General features: G+C 43.9%; 1 protein-coding gene across 22 annotated transcripts in view; it reads left to right on the top strand.

Annotated features, from left to right (window-relative positions):
- Window positions 1–4,819: 4,819 nt before the first annotated feature.
- Window positions 4,820–21,343, top strand: part of LOC147007548 (dynein axonemal heavy chain 8-like) — a 59,869-nt gene continuing 43,345 nt past the window's right edge. For 16 of the 22 annotated variants that reach the window (XM_085866945.1, XM_085866939.1, XM_085866924.1 and 13 more), the window contains exons 1-9: window positions 4,820–4,927; window positions 7,973–8,142; window positions 8,252–8,347; window positions 13,059–13,210; window positions 13,621–13,810; window positions 14,737–14,900; window positions 15,171–15,347; window positions 16,137–16,250; window positions 18,303–18,410. In XM_085866945.1, the coding sequence (XP_085723071.1) occupies window positions 13,100–13,210; window positions 13,621–13,810; window positions 14,737–14,900; window positions 15,171–15,347; window positions 16,137–16,250; window positions 18,303–18,410 (864 nt within the window). In that variant the 5' untranslated portion in view covers window positions 4,820–4,927; window positions 7,973–8,142; window positions 8,252–8,347; window positions 13,059–13,099. The remainder of the gene's footprint in view (window positions 4,928–7,972; window positions 8,143–8,251; window positions 8,348–13,058; window positions 13,211–13,620; window positions 13,811–14,736; window positions 14,901–15,170; window positions 15,348–16,136; window positions 16,251–18,302; window positions 18,411–21,343) is intronic. The other 6 variants (XM_085866946.1, XM_085866938.1, XM_085866927.1 and 3 more) reach the window with 5 other exon arrangements.

Genomic DNA, 21,343 nt, shown 5'->3' with positions numbered 1-21,343 from the left:
GCGACCCTGATACCTGGTCTCCATCTCCTTCATGTCCTGATGGAATCTCTCCCCTGCTCGTCACTCATTGAACCCAGGTTCTCAGGAAACCGGTTCATATGTGAAAATAGGTAATGCATCTTGATGCTCATGTTGCAGCCCAGGTTTCTGAAAGCAGTCAGCATGTTGTTGACAAGTTCTGCGTAGTTTCTGGCCTTATTGTTGCCAAGAAAGTTCTTCACTACCAAAACAAATGTCTTCCACGCTTCCAGTTCCACTTCGTTCATTGAGTTTTTGAACTCTGGATCTCTGATGAGCTGACGGATCTGAGAACCATCAAAGATGCCAACTTTCAACTTCTCCATGGTCAATCCTGGAAAAGCCTGGCACAAGTAAGTGAAGCAGTCACCATCTTTGTCCAGAGCCTTGGTGAACTGCTTGATTAAGCCGAGCTTGATGTGCAGCGGTGGGAAGAGTATTCTGTCTCTGTCCACCAGAGGGTCGTTGATGACGTTTCTTTCTTTGCATGGCACCAATTCCTCCCGCACAGGCCAGTCCTTCTTCGTGTAATGCTGAGCACGGTCCCTACTATCCCACATGCACAGAAAACATGGGTACTTGGTGAAGCCAGACTGTTGTCCCAACAAAAGTTCACCATCTTCAGGTCAACACAAATAAACCACTTATGCTGATCATAACCAATTTTCTCCAGCACGTACTTCACCGCTTCATACTTCTCCTTCAGTGTAGTCGAGTGAGCGATGGGTACAGAGGCAAACTGGTTGCCGTTGTGTAGCAGAACACATTTCAGTGATCGCTTGCTGCTGTCAATGAACAGTCTCCAATCTTTGGGTTCGTACTGTGGCACTCCAAGCTTGAGCAGAAGCGCATGTCATAAATTGGCGCATGTAGGTATTGTACATTCTTCAGAGTTCGTTATTTCAAGAAATACAACTTTTTTGTATCACATTATTACAAAATCTGCCCCATTAACTTTAGTTTTGATCCACGAACTTTATGCTTTGCCTCACCAATTTTTGGAAGATTTTGAGGTTTTATGACTTCAAACTGATCCCTTTTCGACATAATCACCTAGAACTATCGTACCTGAATACTTCTTGTCATTAAAATAATTATTTCCAATTAAAACAATTATTTGACATGACATTTTACCCCCACCAACTTCTTCTAAAATGCTCCACACATGCGTACATGTGAACAAAAATGTAAAAAACGACATGTGGCCATATCTCAAAAACTTGACCTGATTGAACAAAACTAATGTGAGTTTTGGATTCAGCGCATCAGATTCGTCCTAAATCAGCTTAAAAATGCAGACAACAAATTTGTTGTTGACCAGTGTAATTGGTGAGTTGTCAAATGTTACTGCTTCATCTATTGCCGATATTGCTAGACTAGCTCCATTTAGCCTAGCTACAGACGGTAGCAATGACAGTGGTGAGGCCCAGCTATATCCTGTCCTGATTTCGTACTATGACAACAGTGCTGGGATTGTGAAGCAAGGTTTGCTAAGTTTGCCTGCGTGCAAACAAGATTCCACTGGAGAAAACATTTTCAAACTGCTTGATCATGAGTTCAGTGACAGGAAAATTCCGTGGGGAAATTGTGTTTCCTTTTGTGCTGATAATGCCTCTGTCATGGTGGGCAAGCACAAAGGAGTCGCTGCTTATATCCACAAACAAAATCCAGAGTGCTACATCATGGGATGCCCTTGCCATATGATGCACAATACGGCCAAGAAGGCGGCTCAGGCCTTACCCATTGAATTAGATGACTTTCTCATCGATATTTACTACTACTTGGACAAAAGTAGTAAACGCGTCAAAGGAGTGAAAGCACTGCAAGAACTCTGTGATGCCCCGACACACAAGATTCTGAAGCATGTCGCAACAAGGTGGCTGTCCCTTGGTCAGTGCCTAGACAGGCTGATTGAACAGTGGGAGCCACTTCGCCTCTTCTTCAAAGAAGAAGTACGAAGAAAAATGCAACCAACTGTAGCCAAGACTCTAACAACGAGCAAGAAGGACGGCACTGTATCTACTGCCAGTACTGGCACTGCAGGATCAAGCACTAGTGGAGCAGCATTCACCACTACCACTGCAGTATCTGCTGCGAAGAAGACAGCAGGGACAGCACCAAAACCAATGCTGAGAGCAGGTAGCATCACCGGCCCTTCATCACGTTCATCTACAAAGCAGATCCCTTCAGAGTCGAGAAAGACTGTGATAGTCCCATCTACAGGCAAAGAAGGACCCAAGTTAAGTTCTGCTTTTGCCAAATCACTTGATAGAAGCTCAGCAAAACCTTCGAATCAGAGGTCTTCTTCCTTGGCTGCACCTACCTCAAGCTCTCTCCTCAAACGTAAAATTGGATCTGGTACTACGAGTCTGACCTCTTCTGCTGGCAGTAAACGCAAGTGTGATCGCCCTGCGGCTAAGTGTACTACGAGTTCTACAACTAAAAGCGCATCTTCCTCAAACACTGTGCAGGAATCTAGAGAAAAACGTGTCAACAGGATGTTCTTGTCTCCACAAACAAAACTCTATTGTTTCTTCCTTCGATATGCTAACAAGCTTTTTGAGAAGGGGAATCTTCTGCTCCAAAGAGACGAACCCTGTATTCATCTCCTGATCTTGGTCTTCTGGTCTTCTGAATTGAATGGTCTTCTGAAAGATATCTTCGTACGGTTTTTGAAACCATCGGTGTCATCGGTTGCTCTGGTAAATGTACCCTTCTCTGACAGAAATCATCAGAAGAATGATGAGGACCTCATGATTGGGAACGATGCCAAACTGTATATAAGGGAACAAAGGAGTCTCAAGAAATCCACCTTCACTCTGAGTGAGTCAGACATCCAAGGTTTCTTCAGTGCAGTTCGCTCATATTATGTGAAAGCCTGCAATTACATCTTCAAAACCTGGCCGCTAGATGATGAATTAGCCAAGCATGCTCAGGTGCTGGATGTTAAGCTACACCAAGAAGTGGGGTTTGACTGTGTGGAGTTTTTCATCAAGAAATTCCCCTGTCTGTTCAGTGGCGGTGATAGTGACATAGACAGTCTTGAGAGTGAATTCGCTCACTACCAGGCAGACGCCTCCATAGCTACAATTGCTACTGAGACAGTGAGAGTGGATGAGCAGTGGCATCGGATTTCACAGCTCACAGATCCCTGCACTGGTGCCAAGAAGTATCCTAATTTGAGCAAAGTGATGAAGGGAATCTTGGTCATTCCTCATTCGAACGCATCATGTGAGCGGGCACTCAGTCTTGTACGGAAGAATCATACTGAATTTCGTCCCAATTTGAGTGTCAAAACCCTGGAAGCTCTCTTAATTGAAAAACTAGCTCATAGCACCCCTTGCTACCAGAGAGAATACAGCAAAGACATAATCAGAAGGGCTAAAAGAGCCACACAGCTGTCACTCAGCAAAGCTGCCATGGAAAAAGCAAGCAGCAGTAGTACCAGCCAGTAAGGTAAGAAAAATATTGCTTCTTTTGTGCTTTTTGTTAATCTTTGATTGTCCCCTAACTTACTAATATTAACATACATGTAACATTAAAAAGTGCACAATTTTCCCCTTTTTTTGTTCAAAAAGTGGGAATTCTTAACATGTTAAATGCTCCAAAATAGGGCTCAGAGGGCACGAGAGAGCGTCTAGAACCCCAGAGCTTCCAGGGCCCTAAGGCGGGCCCTGGACCCCGCCGCAAGGGTCGAGCGCTCCGCGCTCGAGATGTGCGCTTCACGCACATTATTTGGTGTCGGTTGCAAATCCTCCCTAATTCTGATTTCCAAAAGTTGGCATCTCTGCATGTCGTATACATGGTCGAGGCTCATGGAAGAGCTGGAGCACAGTGGAATGGGGGGAAACACCAACAACAGTGAGAGTGAGAAGGACGCGTGGGGAGAACAAGGTCAAACATGACAACAAGAGGAAGGGGGGAAAGTGGGGGAAAACGTAAAAAAAGAACAAACCAACTGACGAACAAAAATAAGAGAGGGAGAAGGGGGTTAAAAAAAATCACAACCTGGGAAAGGTCAGCACACTATTAACAATACACTGGGGCTCATTTCACCGACCTCGGAAGGATGACAGGCTGAGTCAACCCCACCTGGTGTTAATTCAGCGGAAAAACATGTCTTGAATTCAGGACCCGAGGATCCCAAACCACCACCCGAACCGCGAAGCCAACACCAGACGTGTGACAGCTCGGTTGCCGGGTCACTATCATTTAGTTGGGGCACGACTTTGCCACTGATGCAGTGCCCCTCAGCCAGTACAATTAGTACTCATTTCGCCGACCTCAGAAGGCTGACGGGCTGAGTCAACCCCACCTGGCGTTAATTCAGCAGCAAATATGGCTGAAACTCAGGACCCTAAGACCCCAAGCCAGCAGCTGCCACCCGAACCACGAAGCCAACACCAGGCTTACATCGATTTATTAATTATTTATTTTCGTTCTCATCGGGAAATATCTCGGGGACCTTTTGGGCTCGGAAACTGATATTTGGAGCCCACAATGAACATGCTATTTGGCGATTTAAACGGAATTTTTGATTTATCGATTAATCAATTAATCGATTAATTTTTATTCATTTTTCGATTAATTGCCTACTTTTCAAAAAGTTACAGATTTGGATGAATGTTACAGCGGTGACGGTGTACTTTGAATGAACCTAAACGTGTTTAAGTAAATTCCAGCCTGCCCTATTTAGTTGGTGTTTGGGATATATGGGGAAATGTACGTTTTGATCTTCACTTTGTCTTGAAAGAATAATTTACACACTGAAAAATCACATTGTGATGGAACCATTGCTGTCTGCAGGTATAAAATGGAATCAACTCAAGATGGTTTCAAACAAGGTGAAGAATGCAGGACAACTCGCAGCTACGGAGTTATTAGCCAAGAAACCAACAAAGAGAAGCAGGTTATGACACTTTTGCTTTGAATTTTTGAATTTGAGCACAAAGCAGCCTGTTGTTAGATCTCAGAACCGCAAAGGACAACAAAATTGACGTGACCACCACCACCTCTGCCACCCATCCCTGATCTAGTATGCATCATCGGATGGGAATAAATTATGAGTTCGGCCACGCAGGGAGAATCTTTTCTGGAAGAGTAATGAAACTGCTGATGCAGTGCCCCAAGCAGATTATGGCAATAATTTGGCAAAGTGTTGGTGATGACTTATCCCATCTTCGTCAAAATACCATGGGACCTCAACGTCCACCAACTTATCTTAGCAGATGTGTTCCCACCTTATGGTATATCTGAGGGCCGGCTTGCTTTGCGATGAAATTGATTCTGCTTGTGAAGCATCAATCCGACAGTTTATAATCTGGTCAGGAATTGAACCCAGGTCGAGACAACTTAAAGGTGAGTACGCTGCACCGTCTTGTCAGGACAACCGGACCAGTAAGTTTGTCAACAAATTGTATAATCGATATCTTAGACTGATACCATTTGGCAGATTTCTGCTTTTCACCTCCAAATTGCTCGACATTTTGATAATTTTTTTCCCCACTGATGCAACATGATATCAGCCAGGTTCTTGATGCGAGATTAAAACATTAAAAACGACGTAGAAGGGCACTCGGTAGAGCGCATACCTGTGCTACGTAATGTCTAATCCATGAAAACATATCGGGACCAATACATTTTTGAAACATCAGGCGAGATATCATTTTTGGCCCGATCAATGGTGAAGAAATACTTCAAAAATTAAATAAATCTTGTATTCGGATTCGGATTCGGATCTTCACCAAAATTGAATCAATTCGTCCTTGTCACCCAATGTGTCCAAGTTTCGTCCGAATCTATCCACAACTTTTTGAGATATTGTGATATTCATCAATTTCGCCAGATCTCTCAATGGTGAACAATCAATTAAAAAATAAATAATTATTGTATGCGGATTCTTATTCGGATCTTCACCAAAATTGAATCAATTCGTCCTTGTCACCTAATGTGTCCAAGTTTCGTCCGAATCTATCCACAACTTTTTGAGATATTGTGATATTCATCAATTTTGCCAGATCTCTCAATGGTGAACAATCAATTAAAAAATTAAATTATTTGTATGCTGATTTATATTCGGATCTTCACCAAAATTGAATCAATTCTTCCTCGTCACACATCCAATGTGTCCACCAAATTTTGTCTGAATCCGTCCACAACTTTTTGAGATATCATGCTGTATTTCGTTTTTTAGTCCGATCTCTCAATGGTGAAGGATCACGTAAAAAAAATCCCAGTGTTTCATTCACACCTTCGGTGGGTGGAGATAACTAGAATATGAGATTTTAATTTTTTTATTAGTAATAAATATATATATATTTTTTATTTACTGTCCAGGTTCTTCCATTTTCATTGTCCTGTCCTGCAATAAATATTCGTGTATTCCTTATGCTGTGTGAGCGAGTTCTTGACACTCTTTCCCACATCAACTGATTCAGTTTAATTGATAACCCCTGGAGGAATGAAACTGGTTTAATGACTTCTCTCTGGGTGTTATCAGAGAACCACCTCAGCACCGTCCAGTCTGGCATTTCACTCAAGCCAACTTGCAGGGTCTCCGAGCAGCCATCAAATTTCTACACTGGTCTCCCATCGCTACTTTCTCCGACATCAACTCATCCTGGGAATTCTTTCAAAGAAGCTTGCTCTCCCTCATGTACAGATTTATCTCCTCTCGTCTTCAGTTGTCCGACCCTTCCTCCCGCCCATGGTTCATTGAAGCTTGTGGCCAGGCTGTTGTCCTGAAACAACTTGCTTATGCCTCGTGGAAAGCAAACCCAACTGAGGGTAATCTCAGCTCCATCCATAAAGCTCGTTACAAGTGTGTATCTACCCTCAGGAGAGCCAGAAAACACCATCTTTCCAAGCAAAAGTCTGAACTCTCAAACCTCTCCCTCCTCCAAATCCTGGTGGCATCTAATCAAATCTGTTTGTGGTGGATGTTCCCCCTCCATCCTCTCCCTTACCTCAAATGGCCGCACTGCTGATACCACACGTGAAAAGGCTGAATGCCTAAACCCGGTGTTTGCATCAAAATCTTGTCTGAAACCCATCGCTTTCTCTACCCACCTTACACAGTCGCACCCAACTGTCCCTGGACTTTGTGTCCTTTTCGTCTGACAAAGTGGAGAGATTGCTGTCACACCTCGACATAGATTCTGCAACTGGCCCAGACGGCATCAGCCCACGTGTCTTTAAAACCTGCTGCTCTGCTGTTGCTCACCCTCTCTCTGTTCTATTCACCCTCTCATTTGCTCAAGGTCATCTTCCATCTGCTTGGAAATCAGCAAACATTACTGCCCTGCATAAAAAAGGTGCGAAAACAGATCCCTGAAACTACAGACCAATCAGCCTTCTCCAAATCATCAGTTAGGCTATGAAATCCATCATCGCTTCAGACATTAAATCCTTCCTCTTCTCCAATGGTCTGATTTCCGATCATCAATTTGGTTTCAGACCAGGTCATTCTACCCTGGATATGCTGCTTCTGCTTTCCCAACAATGGATGGAGGTCCTCAATGCCAGACATGAACTCAGAGCCATATCCCGAGACATATTGCATGCTTTTGACATTTTCTGGCACCCTGCTCTGCTCACCAAACTCTCTTCCCATGGTATCCAAGGCCATCTCCACTCATGGCTCGCAGACTTCCTCTCCTGTCGCAGCCAACGTGTGACTCTAAATGGAGTTCTTTCATCCCCTCTTCCTGTCCAGACTGGAGTTCCTCAATTCAGTGTTCTGGGCCCTGTTCTTTTTCTGGTTTTCATCAATGATCTCTCCGACTCTCTGGAAAATCCTCTTTATCTCTTTGCTTATGACTCCACCCTCTCTGAGTGTGAATTGCCTTCATGGTATGAAAGAAATGGTGATATATATATATATATATATATATATATATATATATGTATATATATATATATATATATATCAGTATTTATTTATTATTTCTTGCAGGCTCGATACAAAGCACAAAGAGAGCAAAGAAAGCTTCAAGTTGAACCGGCTATGAAATATCTTTTTGAGGTTCTATCAAAAAGATTGGGAATCGAGCAGACTGCTGTTGAGGAGTTCATTTTGGATAAGCAATGTCAAAACAATATTATTTGTTTTGCTTTATAAAAAAAGTAAGTTTGATTGAAAGATAAACATTTTGTATTTCATTGTGCTGCTACATTTTTGATGTCCATTTCATTTCCAAGTTTCATGTATTTAAAAAGTTTTTTTTTTTTTAAGATATTGTTTAGATTCAACCTCTCATCAATTTCTGCGCAAAGGAAGGTCGAAGAGTTGTGATCTTCTTTTACCAATAAGCACAACCTCCGGGGATTGGTGAGTTTATCCGTTGGTTAGTTTAAACGGTGAAGTTTTTGCTTGAAATCCTTTGGCAATTGCCGTGTTTGGACAAGCTGTGTCATCAAAACAAAATAATTTTTTTGAAAATAGTCATCAATTTATTGTGCGTGCCTGGGAAAGGTGAATGGGGAAGGTGAGCTTTGCGGTGGGGAAGGGGTTAGCTCGTATACATTGAATCCAATTACACAGATTTATCTTGTTGCTTTATTCACATTTTCCATATCCTATTATTGTGGCTTGCAGCCACGTACAATCTCAAAGGAATAAGTAAATTCTGTGTAGTTTCTATGTGATGCAGTGTCGGTGTTTCATTGTATTTTTTGAAGTCTCTCACCTCTGAGCCGGCTCGTCCAGATTTGAATCTAGGCAGAGTGATAAACTGTCATCCTGGTGTCTCGTAGGCAGGGCGAGTCATCAATGTGTGTGATATCCCTTGGATGGATGTTAAACGAGGTGTTCCATCTGCTCGTATGAGTTGGTGAACTTTAAAGATCTGACGGGTATTCTTCGTGAAGAGTTGGGAAGCTATCGCTCGGTACCCTGGCCAAATTCCTTGAAGTCCTGCTCCATCCACCAGAGGGCACCCCATAACTGCGCTCGCAGCAGTGATGCAAATTGCAGACACATCAGGTCAGGTATGGGAACATGCACAGAAGTAGCATGTCGCTGCGTCCACTTTCGCCGGTACTCCAGCGGCCTCCGTCTGGCCATCCTTCCAGGCAGATGCCTGGCCCATCCCCATCTCCTTGAGATGCCGACCAACCTGCTGAAACCATGAGGATCGTGGTCGGCCCATCGGCCTCCTCCACTCACGAGGCTCCCTCGCTGAGAAAATCTGGTGAGCAGGATCAGCGTCAGGAAAACGAGACACATGTCCAGACAGCCACAGTTGCACATGGACTATGCAGGAAACAAATCTCATCTGAGTCTCTCTTAGCAACCTCTCATCGGATACAAAGTCTGACCAGTGAGAGCATTGGATTCTCCGAAGAGATCTGGTACCGAAGGACTTCACTCTACATCTCAGATCCCTGGTCAGAATTCAAGTTTTACATCCGTAGAGTAAGACTGGAAGTACCAAGGACCTCAGACTCGGACTTTTGTCATCCTGCATCGGTCCTGACAGCACCACACCCCGTGGTACAGTGAATCCATGACTCCCCAGATGTTTCTAAACCTCTCGCTCACAACATGCGGAGACACCAATGTCACTGCCAAGGTAAGTGAATCTCTCTACGACCTCAACATCCTCACCACAAACAGGTACAGACAAGAAAGCAACATCCAAGTTGCCATTGAAAGCCTGACTCTTAGTTTTGACACAGGAAACCCATAATCCCAAAGACTCCGACTCCTCATTCCGCACCTTGAGGACTCCCATCAGGATATGCAATGTCTCCACAATCTTTTGGGATATCCAGTGACTGCATCATCTGAGAAATCAAGGTGAGAGATCTCAAAACTTTCAAACGATGCACCGCAGCTTGATCTCTCCGACATCCTCCCCAGAATCCAGTCCATGCAAGCGCTGAAAAGTGTGGGAGCCAATACACACCCCTGAAAAACTCCAGTCACAATTGGAAATAAGTCAGACATGGAACCACCACACCTCACAGCACTCTCAGTACCAGAGTATAGTTCAGAAATCAGATTGCTTAGTTCAGGTGGCACTCCACGAAGACTGAGAATCCGCAAGAGGGCATCCCGATTCCCAGAATCAAACACTTTGCAGAGATCAACATAGGCTTCAAGCAGTCCCTGCCAAAACTCTCGTCTGCGTTTGGTGAAGACCCGGAGAGCAAAAACATGGTCAGTCATTGACCTCTTTGGGGTAAAGCCCGACTGGTGTGGGCTCTTGTGCTCAAACAGATGGTGGCGAACACTATCAAGAATTATCCGAGCAAAGACGTTGCAAGGCATTGAGAGCAGCGTCAACCCTCGGTAGTTGGGATCATGCCTGACGACCACCCCTCCCTTTCCTTCGAGGGACAACAAGGCTCCCCTTCCCATCAGTTAGGCTGATGCCTTTGCTCCAAAGAGAACTGCGTGCAACCACATGAGTACTGCCTTTTCACCAGCATTGAAAAGTTCAGCATGAATGTCACAGATCCCAGGAGCTTTACCCCCTTTCAAGTAGTTCACCACAGCCTGTCTTCCCACAACCTAAGACGGTTCACAGTTGATTGTAGGGTCAGCAATAAGGACAGTAACACCCATGGCATCCAACTCACCAGCTGGTGTATCATCCTGGTGCAGTTGCTCAAAGTAACCGGCCCAGCGGGCCTTCATTTCAGACTCCTCTATCAAGCTCCACCACTCTCTGCTCTAACTGCAGTACACCGAGGGACGGGTTTGGAGGAACGCGATGAAAGAATTCCTTTGCAAGCAGGACGATAATCACCTGACCACAGGTGATGCTCTACCCTCTCACAGATTCCTTACACATAGACCTCCTTGTCCGCCCTCAGCGCACGTACAGTTTTATGCCTCAACTCCCTCAACAGCTCAGCTCCACCATTAGGCCTGGTCCTGCAACTCTGGTCAATGGTATTCATTGTCCCTTGAGAGACAAAGTTCTTCTTCACCCTTCGGTGTGTTCCAAGACATCCACTGGCAACATCAAGGATAGTGTTACTGAAGGCACTCCACAACTCTTCAGGATTCCCTGAAGCACCCAGACCCCCCCCCTCCAAATCCCTCTCATCCTTGAGCCTGCCAACATCCAGCCTAGGAATGGCAACGTATAAAAATGCACGTACCAATCTCATAGGTACCACGTACCATAGGTACCATTCTCCCAGATTTAAGCTGCAACTTCAGAGTTGCTAAAACAAGCCTGCAGTCGGTTTTGAGGAACTGAGCACTCCGGTAGACCCTCAGTTCTGAATCATCCTCCAACGACCATCAACGAGCACAAGGTCAGTGTTCTTTGCCACATCACCAGAGTTGGAACACCAAGCCCAGTAATGATCCTGTGGGCGCGAAAACCATGAACCAGCCACCCCTAAACAGCCACATGCTGCATATGAAATGTATCAAATGAATGATCATGTCATCTTCAAGCTGAAACACAGCAAGAAGAGGAGTGGGAAAGTGGGGATGAAAACAGAAAAGGAACAAACCAACTGACAAATTGACAAACAAAAATAGGTGAGGGAGAGGTGGAAAACGAAATCACAATAACCTGGAAAAGTGGGAGTACTTCGGAACGGGGTCATTTGGGGATGGAAGAGATCATTCGTATGGATGGGGGGAATGAGCTGAAGTCATGGGAATGGGCTGTATTGAAGTGCTGGAGGGAAGAATGGGATTGAATAGATTGGAGAAGTTGGTTGTTCAGGTGAGAGAAGAGAAGAACAAATGAGTGGAGGTGAGGAGTGAGCCTGGATATTCAGAGTTTAATAAGAAGAGGGTTACTGGCAGACCATGTGCACCCTGCAGAATCCTGGGAGGGAGAGAGCCAAGATAGGGCAGACGGTGAAAGACCAAAAAGGTGGCGGAAGACTACAGAGAGGCCAACAACCTGTCTCCGATGAAACGATAACAGGCCTGGACACTCAGCTTCATCATGGGAGATCCCAATGATTTTGAGGGCCTTGCTTTCCATGACGTCAAGTCTGGCAAGATGTGAGTCAGGGTTGCCAGTCAAAAGGTGGGAGCAGTCCTCCATGAAGCTGCGAATGAAGGCCTTGTAGTTTGTCTGAAGTTCAGATTGTCCAAGGACAGAGCTTTAACAATGGAGGATGACCAGTTGGCGCCTGCCTTTGGAGGCCCTCTTGGAAACATGGGCTATCCACGAACGATCATGGCTGATGGTGAGGCCAAAAAGTTTGAGTGACTTAACATCTTCAAGATGCTTATTTCAGAAGTTGATGGGATGATTAGCTCGGCAGCCCTTTCGGAGACAAAGTGTGAGTGTCTGGGATTTGTCAGAGTTGAAAGACATATTCCAAGTGTTGGCCCAGCTCCTGATTCTCTCAAGTTCTGCAGAGAGGGAAGAGGCTGCTGCATGCCTGCTTGTCTGAAGGATGAGAGATGATGATACAGCAGAGGGTGCAATCATGAGCAAAGATATATGTGCAGGATTTTCCATGAAATCAGAAAGATATAATTGATAAAGATGAGGAGCAAGACTGGGCCAAAAACACTCCCTTTGGGGGACTCCAGCTTTGATAGGAAGAGATGGGAGGATCCCTTAAGAGCGACACTGATTGTGTGAGTGGAGGAAGTCAGTGTGATCCATGAGAGTCGGTGTCAAATGCCATAAACAGAGAGTTTGGAGACCAAAGTGGGGGACCCGACGATATAAAATGCTCAATACATGTCCAGATAGACGGCTCATGATGCTCAACTCAAGTGATGCTCAAAGATGTCGTGATGCTCGACTTGTGGAATCGTGACGTGGTGTCATTCCTATCTTTTTTTGATTGTTTTTTTTTTTTGAGATTTCATCCCTCTATATTTTTACATTTTTCTTTAAAAAATTTTTTTGTTGTTGTTGTCTTGTTTAACTCTGTTTGTTGTTTTGAAACAATAGTGCCAGATGGACCATCATGGCAATCATATCCTGGAAACGTACAATTGTTGCACCTCTGGTATAACTCGAGTAGAGAAAGCCAAGCTGAAAATTACTGCAGACAATAGCTTGGGTGCTTTGAAATTCTTTGACTGTCGTTTGTGTTTGCAGAAAGCGCAAGTCAATTCTCAGTTGTTTTCAAACAAGAGAAAATGTTGCGCCTCTTTTTGGCCGACCCAGCAAAAGACTGCACCGCCGGTCTCGTCCTATATTTCATGAGACGCACAAATGACATTGCTTTGTCCGTCAAGAATGTACGTGAGGTAATCATTTAAAAATGGTCAAGATTCACTCCACGAACAAAACTTAACAATCTTTATCATTAATTTAATTCATCACACTCTGTATAATTTGAGAAGTGTCTGTTTGTTTGTTTATTTGTCTTTGTACACTTCCAAACCGCTGGACTTCATGAGTTGAAAACTGGTGGTTGTGCAGTTCCTATGGAAAGTAGACATGCCCTTCCCAAATTTTCACCTGTTGTTGCCTGATAGCCTGGAATGAAATCACATTAAATCAGACTTTCCACCTTTATTAACACATCGTAACCCACAACCTCCAAGTGAAAAAGCTTTCCCCACTTTCCCACGCTTATTGTGCTGTTTGGTGTAATGCTCGGGAGTGACGGTAAACTAACCATCAGTAAGTTTAACAATGCACCTAACCCCAACAGGAAGTGTATTTCGGTGAAATCGATTGCACCAAAGATGTGTTACGAGGAGCAAGAATGAAAATTTCAAACATCTACTACCCTGCCATGGACGTCAGTGACAAATGGGGTGAACTCAACAACTCCAAATCTGGAGAGAAAACGAAAAAGACTTTCAAAGATAGCATATTGAGCTTCATTTCGTTTTTGGATGGTATGTTATGTTTTTTTAATACCTCTTAAACATCAGCAGAATATCATCTGACTGTAGACTTTTTGTGTGTGTGGTGTTGGCTTAATGGATAGGGTGGTGGTCTGGGGATCCTCGGATCCTGAGTTCATAATCCCACTCGGCTGTTGAATTAATACCAGGTGGGGTTGACTCTGCCTGTCATCCTTCCAAGGTCGGCAAAAATGAGTGGGACCCCAGCATCCTGGAACTCTGTGTCGGAGTGGTGACCCCTCCAGGATTGTGTCCAATAGTTGAGAAGACTGCTTTGGTAGCAGTAACACTCCACACAGAGTGTGGTCCTGATAGATGGATGGATGGATGGATGGGAGACTTATTCTGGTGCTCTGCATTTGATGTTTGCATCCATAGAACAGCGGTTCCAGTTAAAACTTCATCTGAGCCTGGCTCGTGGACTTATTGTGGAACTTTGTGAGTGAGGTTCATTTTTAATAATGGCATAATACACATTCTGAGATGTGGAGGAACACGATGGACTTCAGTGGAGGAACAACTGGAGGAAATCGAATTCATCGACGCACTACCGGAGGAGACTCTCCACAACCCAAGTTTCGTACAAATTTGTCCGTAACTTTTTGAGACATCCTGCTCATAGACAGACAGAGACGTCTGTCTCTCCATCCACCTTCAGTGGCAGAGGAAACAACAACCACTTTCAACCACCATTACCGGCTGAGCGAAGTCCGAAAGCTGGGCATGATTTCTCTCCTCGAAGCTTTTGGAAACCACCACATATTTGAAGAGTTTATATTTGTACATTTCCACCCTTCCGCAATGACTGTAAAAGTTTGATAGTATTTTCCTTTGATTTTGAAAACGAAGCACCGGTGTCCTGATTCCTTGGCCAGGAAACTGCTCTGGCTTTGACCGACCCACATTTACTTTTCCAGGCGCTGTCCGAAGCATTGAAGGTGTTCCGGAATTGCAAAGGCCAAGCGCAATAGACCTGAACCGATTTCAATCATTCGATGATATTACGGCTGCTGCTCATGATCCTCAGTTGCTGCCTGAATTTGAAGGCATCTTGTTGATTTGGCATCAACAGATATATCAGGTCAGGCAGATGCTTTGATGAGATTTTTTTTTGAAATAAATCCCTATTTTAACAATGATTTTGTTAATATTACCGATGATGATAATAGAACACATCGACACCGGTGATGTTAAAAAAACTTTCCCTGATTAACTTTTTGCCATTATTTTGTGATTCTATCTATGTTGATGATGCATTGAAGGTACTCATGAGGCTTGTTGTCTTCCATAATGTGGAAAAATCTATTTAACTTCATAAATATGAGATCTGATATTCTATCTTGCTTCACAGGTGTTGACGGAGAGCGAACATGTCCGGAAGGAAGCAGATAACTCTGGCCCGTTGACGGAGCTGGAGTATTGGAGGTTCATGTCGGTGAAGTTGAACTCGATTATACAGCAAGTTGAAGGGACGGATTGCCGCACCGTTTTGAACGTCCTCCTTGCAGCACGCTCCAAGCTCATCAAGGTATCTGTAAAAGTAACCGGTGTTTTAAATTCTGCAACTCTGTTGTCCAGAATTATTCTGTGTTTCTCTGTAAGCAACGCCGTAGCTTTCCACTTCTCACCAATATTGATCTTAAATGTCATCAATGCTGATGAGCTGAGATTATCCAGCCACTTTTAATATCCAGAATGTTCATATTGTTATGTTTGTGGGTTAGATGGAGGAATTTCAAAGGAAAGTTAGGAATGTATAGAGTTGCTTGGTCTGTGGACGTGTAGGAGACATCTCGATGTAAATTAGGTCGGGAAACTGTGAGCTGAAGTGTGACGCGTCACCACACGGGGGTGGTGCTGTGTTAATTCAGTGTGGTTTAAGGATAATTTCTCCCAGCATGTGATTGCCATTGTAAATATTTGATTTATTTTCATTAAAGCCCATATTTATTGAAGTTGCTTTCGTCTGTCTATTTGTCATGGGTTCACCATAAACCCCATTGTGCTTTGCTTCCGTCTGCTCCGTCCTTGCCGTCCTATCCTTCCTGCGTGCGCCATCATCTCTGAGAATCTGGGCTGCAAGCTTCCAAGGGAAATCGTTCAGCTATCCGTCCGAATAGGTTAAACCACCCGGACACGACAATATGCAGCCACGACTTTGTTAATTGATTAATTACACAGATATCTTGTCTCAGGGGAGAGATGAATGGAGTTGTTTGCTCAGCAACAGCGCAGTGATGATTACGCTGCTATTAACTCTTTAATTGATGTCATTTCATCGATTTTTAAACCAGGATATGTGCTTTATATTTCCCAGAAATGGAGAGAAATGGACGGCAAGATCACAGATGCTGCGAATGAGGCAAAAGACAATGCAGCACATTTATCAACACTCGAAAGATTCTGTCAACCTCTTTACAGCAGCGATCCTGTAAGTTTTCTTCGTCATCATTTGTCTTGCCAATGATTTATAATCATGAAAGAATCGATATTCTCTGGTCACTTGTATAATACCTATAAGTAAGATACTGCAACTCGCACCCAGCCAATCCTAACCGAACTCGAACCTCGTGATGATGGAGTTAACTCTCCCCGTCTTGCGAAGTGAGAACTGCTTTGTGTCCCACTGAATGGCCGGATCGGATCTTCACAAAAATTGAACCAATTAGTTGTTGTCACACACCCAACATGTCCAAAAAGTTTTGTCCGAATCCTTGCATAACTTTTTGAGTTATCCTGCTCATAGATAGACAGACAGACAGACAAACAGCGGTGCAACGTAACCCGCTTCCAACTTCGGTGGAGGAGGTCACAACAAATATGAATGTGAAGAAGAACAATAAGAAGCTATCTCCATCAGAAAATAAATCACGTGCATCACCGACAACGATTTTGGTTTCACCTACCTTATATTCCACCGTAATTGACACGGACTCAATTGAGAGGTAGAGTCGAAGTTGTTATAACTCAGCGAATTTTGTATTTTTTCCACCCAAGTATGTTGGTCTGTCGCGTTTGACGTTCGTAGCGTTTGCTTGTCACATAATTTTTGGTCACAGTTGTCAAGCAATCGTTCTGAAATTTTGTGTGTGTGTAGTTGACCGGCCAAGGACAGCAAGGTTTAATTTTGGTGAAGATCCGAATCTGGATCCGGATACGAGAATTATTTAACTAATTCTTCAACATTGAGAGATTTGGCCAAAAATGATATCGAGCACAACATCTCAAAACGTTATGGATGGATTCGGACGAAACTTGGTGGACATGTTGGATGTGTGACAAGGACTAACTGATTCGATTTTTGTGAAGATCCAAATCCAGATCTTTTTTCGAGAATTATTTAATTTTAACTCATTTTTTCTCAGCATTGAGAGTTGGGGCTAAAACGATGTACGGCACGATATTTCAAAAATGTGTTGGGCCCAATATGTTCTCATGGATCAGGCATTGCGTGGCGGAGGAATGGGCCCCACCGAGTGCCCTTCTAGTTTTTTAATCGAATTATTATCACAATCCTTAGCTTGCCTGTTCGAAGAACAGAGAGCTATAGCGATACCCCCGAGCGTGAGCGTGAGCGTGAGCGTGAAAATGTTAAAGTTTTTGGTGCAAGTTATTTAGAAGCTTGCCATTCATTTAATATGTGTACTCGGATGCTGATATTTGGCATGGAGGTTCCTTTGGGGTATACTATTGGTGTAGTGAAGTTGAAATTAAAAAATGATTTTAAATTTTTTTTAATTTTTGACCTGTTTTGAACTTAACTTTTTTGTAGCACATCAACGTTAAAGTTTTTGGTGCAAGTTATTTAGAAGCTTGCCATTCATTTAATATGTGTACGAGGATGCTGATATTTGGCATGGAGGTTCCTTTGGGGTATACTATTGGTGTAGTGAAGTTGAAATTAACAAATGATTTTAATTTTTTTTTTTTAATTTCAACCTAAGATGGTGTCAAAGCCACCCAATGCTCGCCTGTTTATACTAGACGCTTGCCATTCATTTAATATGTGTACTAGGGATGCAATGAAGTCCAAATGAAATAAATTTTGTTGGTGCACCTTTTTCAGAGACTCAATATTTGTGAAGTCAAAACACTACATATTACTTTTTTATCTCGCCTGTTCGAAGAACAGAGAGCTATAGCAATACCCCCAGCCTGAGCGTGAGCCTGAGCGTGAGCATGAAAATGTTAAAGTTTTTGGTGCAAGTTATTACCTTTCTAATGTTTTTATCTACCACACTATTTTTTTTACTGATAACAACATACAAATACATATATTGCTTTAAAATAATTTGGATCAGACTTCACTGCAATGCTTTATTAAAAATATTATTGGACTCGTCTTTTAAAAACTATAAATGTACAAACAGGCGAGCATTGGGTGGCTTTGACACCAACTCTCTGGTTTTCAACACCTTGATATACTTGAGGGAAGTTATTCAATGTGAATTATGCTTCAATGTCTCACTGTATGTTTCTGCAGGTGGCCATAACAAAAGAGATCCAGAACCTCGTCAATCAAATAAAGGCGATACATGACTTTTCTCGGTACTACAAGTCATCCGAAAGGATTTCCACCTTATTAATGAAGGTATGTCTGCTTCCTTTGCTATAACTTGCCGGTGGAAGCTGTTCCTCAGCATCAGAGCCGTGCCCTGTTGATGATGCAACCAGCAGGTGCAACCGGGTGAACATCATCAATGTACTGATAGTTGGACAGTGGGGAAACAAGTGCATTGTTCTTGCCGTCGGTGGTTGCCATTGTTTTATTTGCTCAAACAGCAAAACAGCACCGATTGTAAAATTTTCTCAAATTGTCCTGTGCAACATATCCTTGCATGAAAACTTTTTGACACAAATTGATTGAATACTTTTGGTTGGTCTGTTTCACATTCCCATTGTATGCGTGGCTCCTGATGGATGCAGGGGTACCTGGTTGAAATGTGATAAACTGTGTGGATGTTTTAAATGATCAGATACAGTAGTTTCCTTGGTTTCTTACTCTTGTTTTTGTCCAGCATGTGATTTATGTTCAAGCTCTCCAACACCAGCCCTAAATCACTGTAAAAAAAATGGGGGAAAAGGCAACAAACTGACATGAAGCAACAGGTGCAGTGGGCCACCTGGAAAGACCCAACAAGGAAGGGAATGAATAACTTCAGAGGAATGGCAGGCTGAGAGAGTATCGGGAGCAAGAGCAGAGGCCAACAAGAACCATCTGTTGTCATCCCCATTTCAGGCCCATCATCTTCATGACCACCACTTCCCTTCCCCAACCCAACCATCTTACTTGGTAATTTCAGTGTTTCTTTCACTCCTCACTCTCTTCTTTTCTTGCTTGATCATTTCCTTCATGTTTGTCTCGATGTCAGTTCTATCTTACTTTTCCATTATTAGCCTCACTCTGATGAAGAAAAAATGAAACCAGGATCTACCAAACTGTCTGTGACGTCAGAACAGGGCTTGCACGACTGTCTCATCATGAAAGATGCCAAAAATGTTCAGAGCTTGAGATGCTGCAGAATCCAGGAGAGACATGTGAAGCAAGGGTGCCAACCCACCTGGGAGAGCCAAACTCCTTTGTTCTGCAGACAAATTTCCTTGTTCCCTGCAGAAACCTGGGAGGGGGGGTGGGGTGGGAGGGAGGACAATGCATGGAAATATCAGAGGGTGCAAGACCAGAAAGGATGTCTCTGTTCTGTTCATCAGATGAAAGGATGTCCATCAGATGTTCATGTCTCTGTTCCCCACTGTTTTCTCCTTCCCACGCCCCTCTTGTCCTGTGCATTGTGTGTTTGCTCTCATACGAGCTTTGACAAGGCATACAAGAAATATAAAGGAGACGGTAGAAGACAGACCACCGACCTGTCTGCGTGGGTGAAGTGATAGGCCCATCGGCTCAGCTTCATCGCAGGAGATTCCAATAATCTTGAAGGTCGAAGTTTTTACGGCATCAAGCTGAGGATGATGTTTGGCACAGGAGCCAGGTTAGAGGGGAGAGCAGTACTCAATAAAGCTGCAGATGAAAGTTCTGTATGTGGTCAGGTGCTCAGGTGGGCCGAGGAGGGACAAACCACAAACCGGCGACAGGGTGTTGGGTGCCCAAGGCTCATCAATGCACGAGGGCAACGAAGGCTATCCCGTCTGGTCCGAAACGACAGAAGGTGGACTGTGGCACAAGTCACAGAAAATTTTAATGATGGTCACGGGAGGAATGTTTTCACAATCCACAGTGCATCGCACCCTGCTGCGTATGGGGCTGCGTTGCCGCAGACCGGTCAGAGTACCCATGATGACCCCTGTCCACCGTCGAAAGCTCCTACAATGGGCACGCGAGCATCGGAACTGGACCTTGGAGCAGTGGAAGAAGGTCGCCTGGTCCGATGAGTCCCGTTTTCTTTGAGATCACGTGGATGGCCGTGTACGTGTGTGCCGTTTACCTGGGGAAGAGATGGCACCAGGATGCACTGTGGGAAGACGACAAGCCGGTGGAGGGAGTGTGATGCTCTGGGCAATGTTCTGCTGGGAATCCCTGGGTCCAGCCATTCATGTGGACGTCAATTTGATTCGTGTCACCGACCGAAACATCGTTGCAGACCAGGTACACCCCTTCATGGCAATGGTAATCCCTGATGGCAGTGACCTCTTTCAGCAGGATAATGCGCCCTGCCACACTGCACACATTGTTCGGGAATGGTGTTCACGGTGTTGCCCTGGCCTCCAAATTCTCCAGATCTCAATCCGATTGAGCATCTGTGGGATGTGCTGGACCGACAAGTTCGATTCATGGCGGCTCCACCTCGCAACTTACAGGACTTGAAGGATCTGCTGCTAATGTTTTGGTGCCAGATACCACAGGACACCTTCAGGGGTCTTGTAGAGTCCATGCCTCGGCAGTAGAAGAAGGTGGTCATAATGTTTTGGACTCAGCATGCCTCAGCACTGTTTTGGCGGCACAAGGACCAGAAGCATATTATGCAGGTGGTCATAATGTTTTGGCTCATCATTGTATACGTGTATATGTGTGTGTGTGTGTATATATATATATATATATATTTTTTTTTTTATTCAGTATCTCACAAAAGTGAGTACACCCCTCACAAATATGGAAATAATTCAGTGTAACTTTTTAAGCAGCTGTACTGGAAACAAAAGCTTAGAGTTGATGACAGAGTCGACATTCTGCAATATGTATGCAGGCACAAAACTGCCATTCCAAAAAAACAATGTGGCATATTACGAATATTTCTGAAAGAGGAGGCAACAAAAGTGAGTGCACCCCTGCTATTGTCTGCACAACAAGTAAGTCATGCATGGTAAAACAGCTTCCATTTTCATCATTTTCTGCATAATTAAGTCAAAGATTGTCAAAGGTACAAATATGCACCAAACAATACACACAATGTCCATAGAGCTGCAACATCCCTGGTATGTTAAAAGTGAAGAAGTGTACTCAACGCAGTAATTGTCTATCTGCTTGCTGAAGAAATAACTACATCGTAAATACTGTACCAATCGCCATTG

The sequence above is a fragment of the Eptatretus burgeri genome, unplaced genomic scaffold (assembly GCF_056783735.1).
Source record: "Eptatretus burgeri isolate ZD-2024b unplaced genomic scaffold, Ebu_testis_v1 Ebu_testis_scaffold_116, whole genome shotgun sequence".
In the NCBI taxonomy this organism is placed as follows: domain Eukaryota; kingdom Metazoa; phylum Chordata; class Myxini; order Myxiniformes; family Myxinidae; genus Eptatretus; species Eptatretus burgeri.
This window is presented reverse-complemented; position numbering and strand designations above follow the sequence as displayed.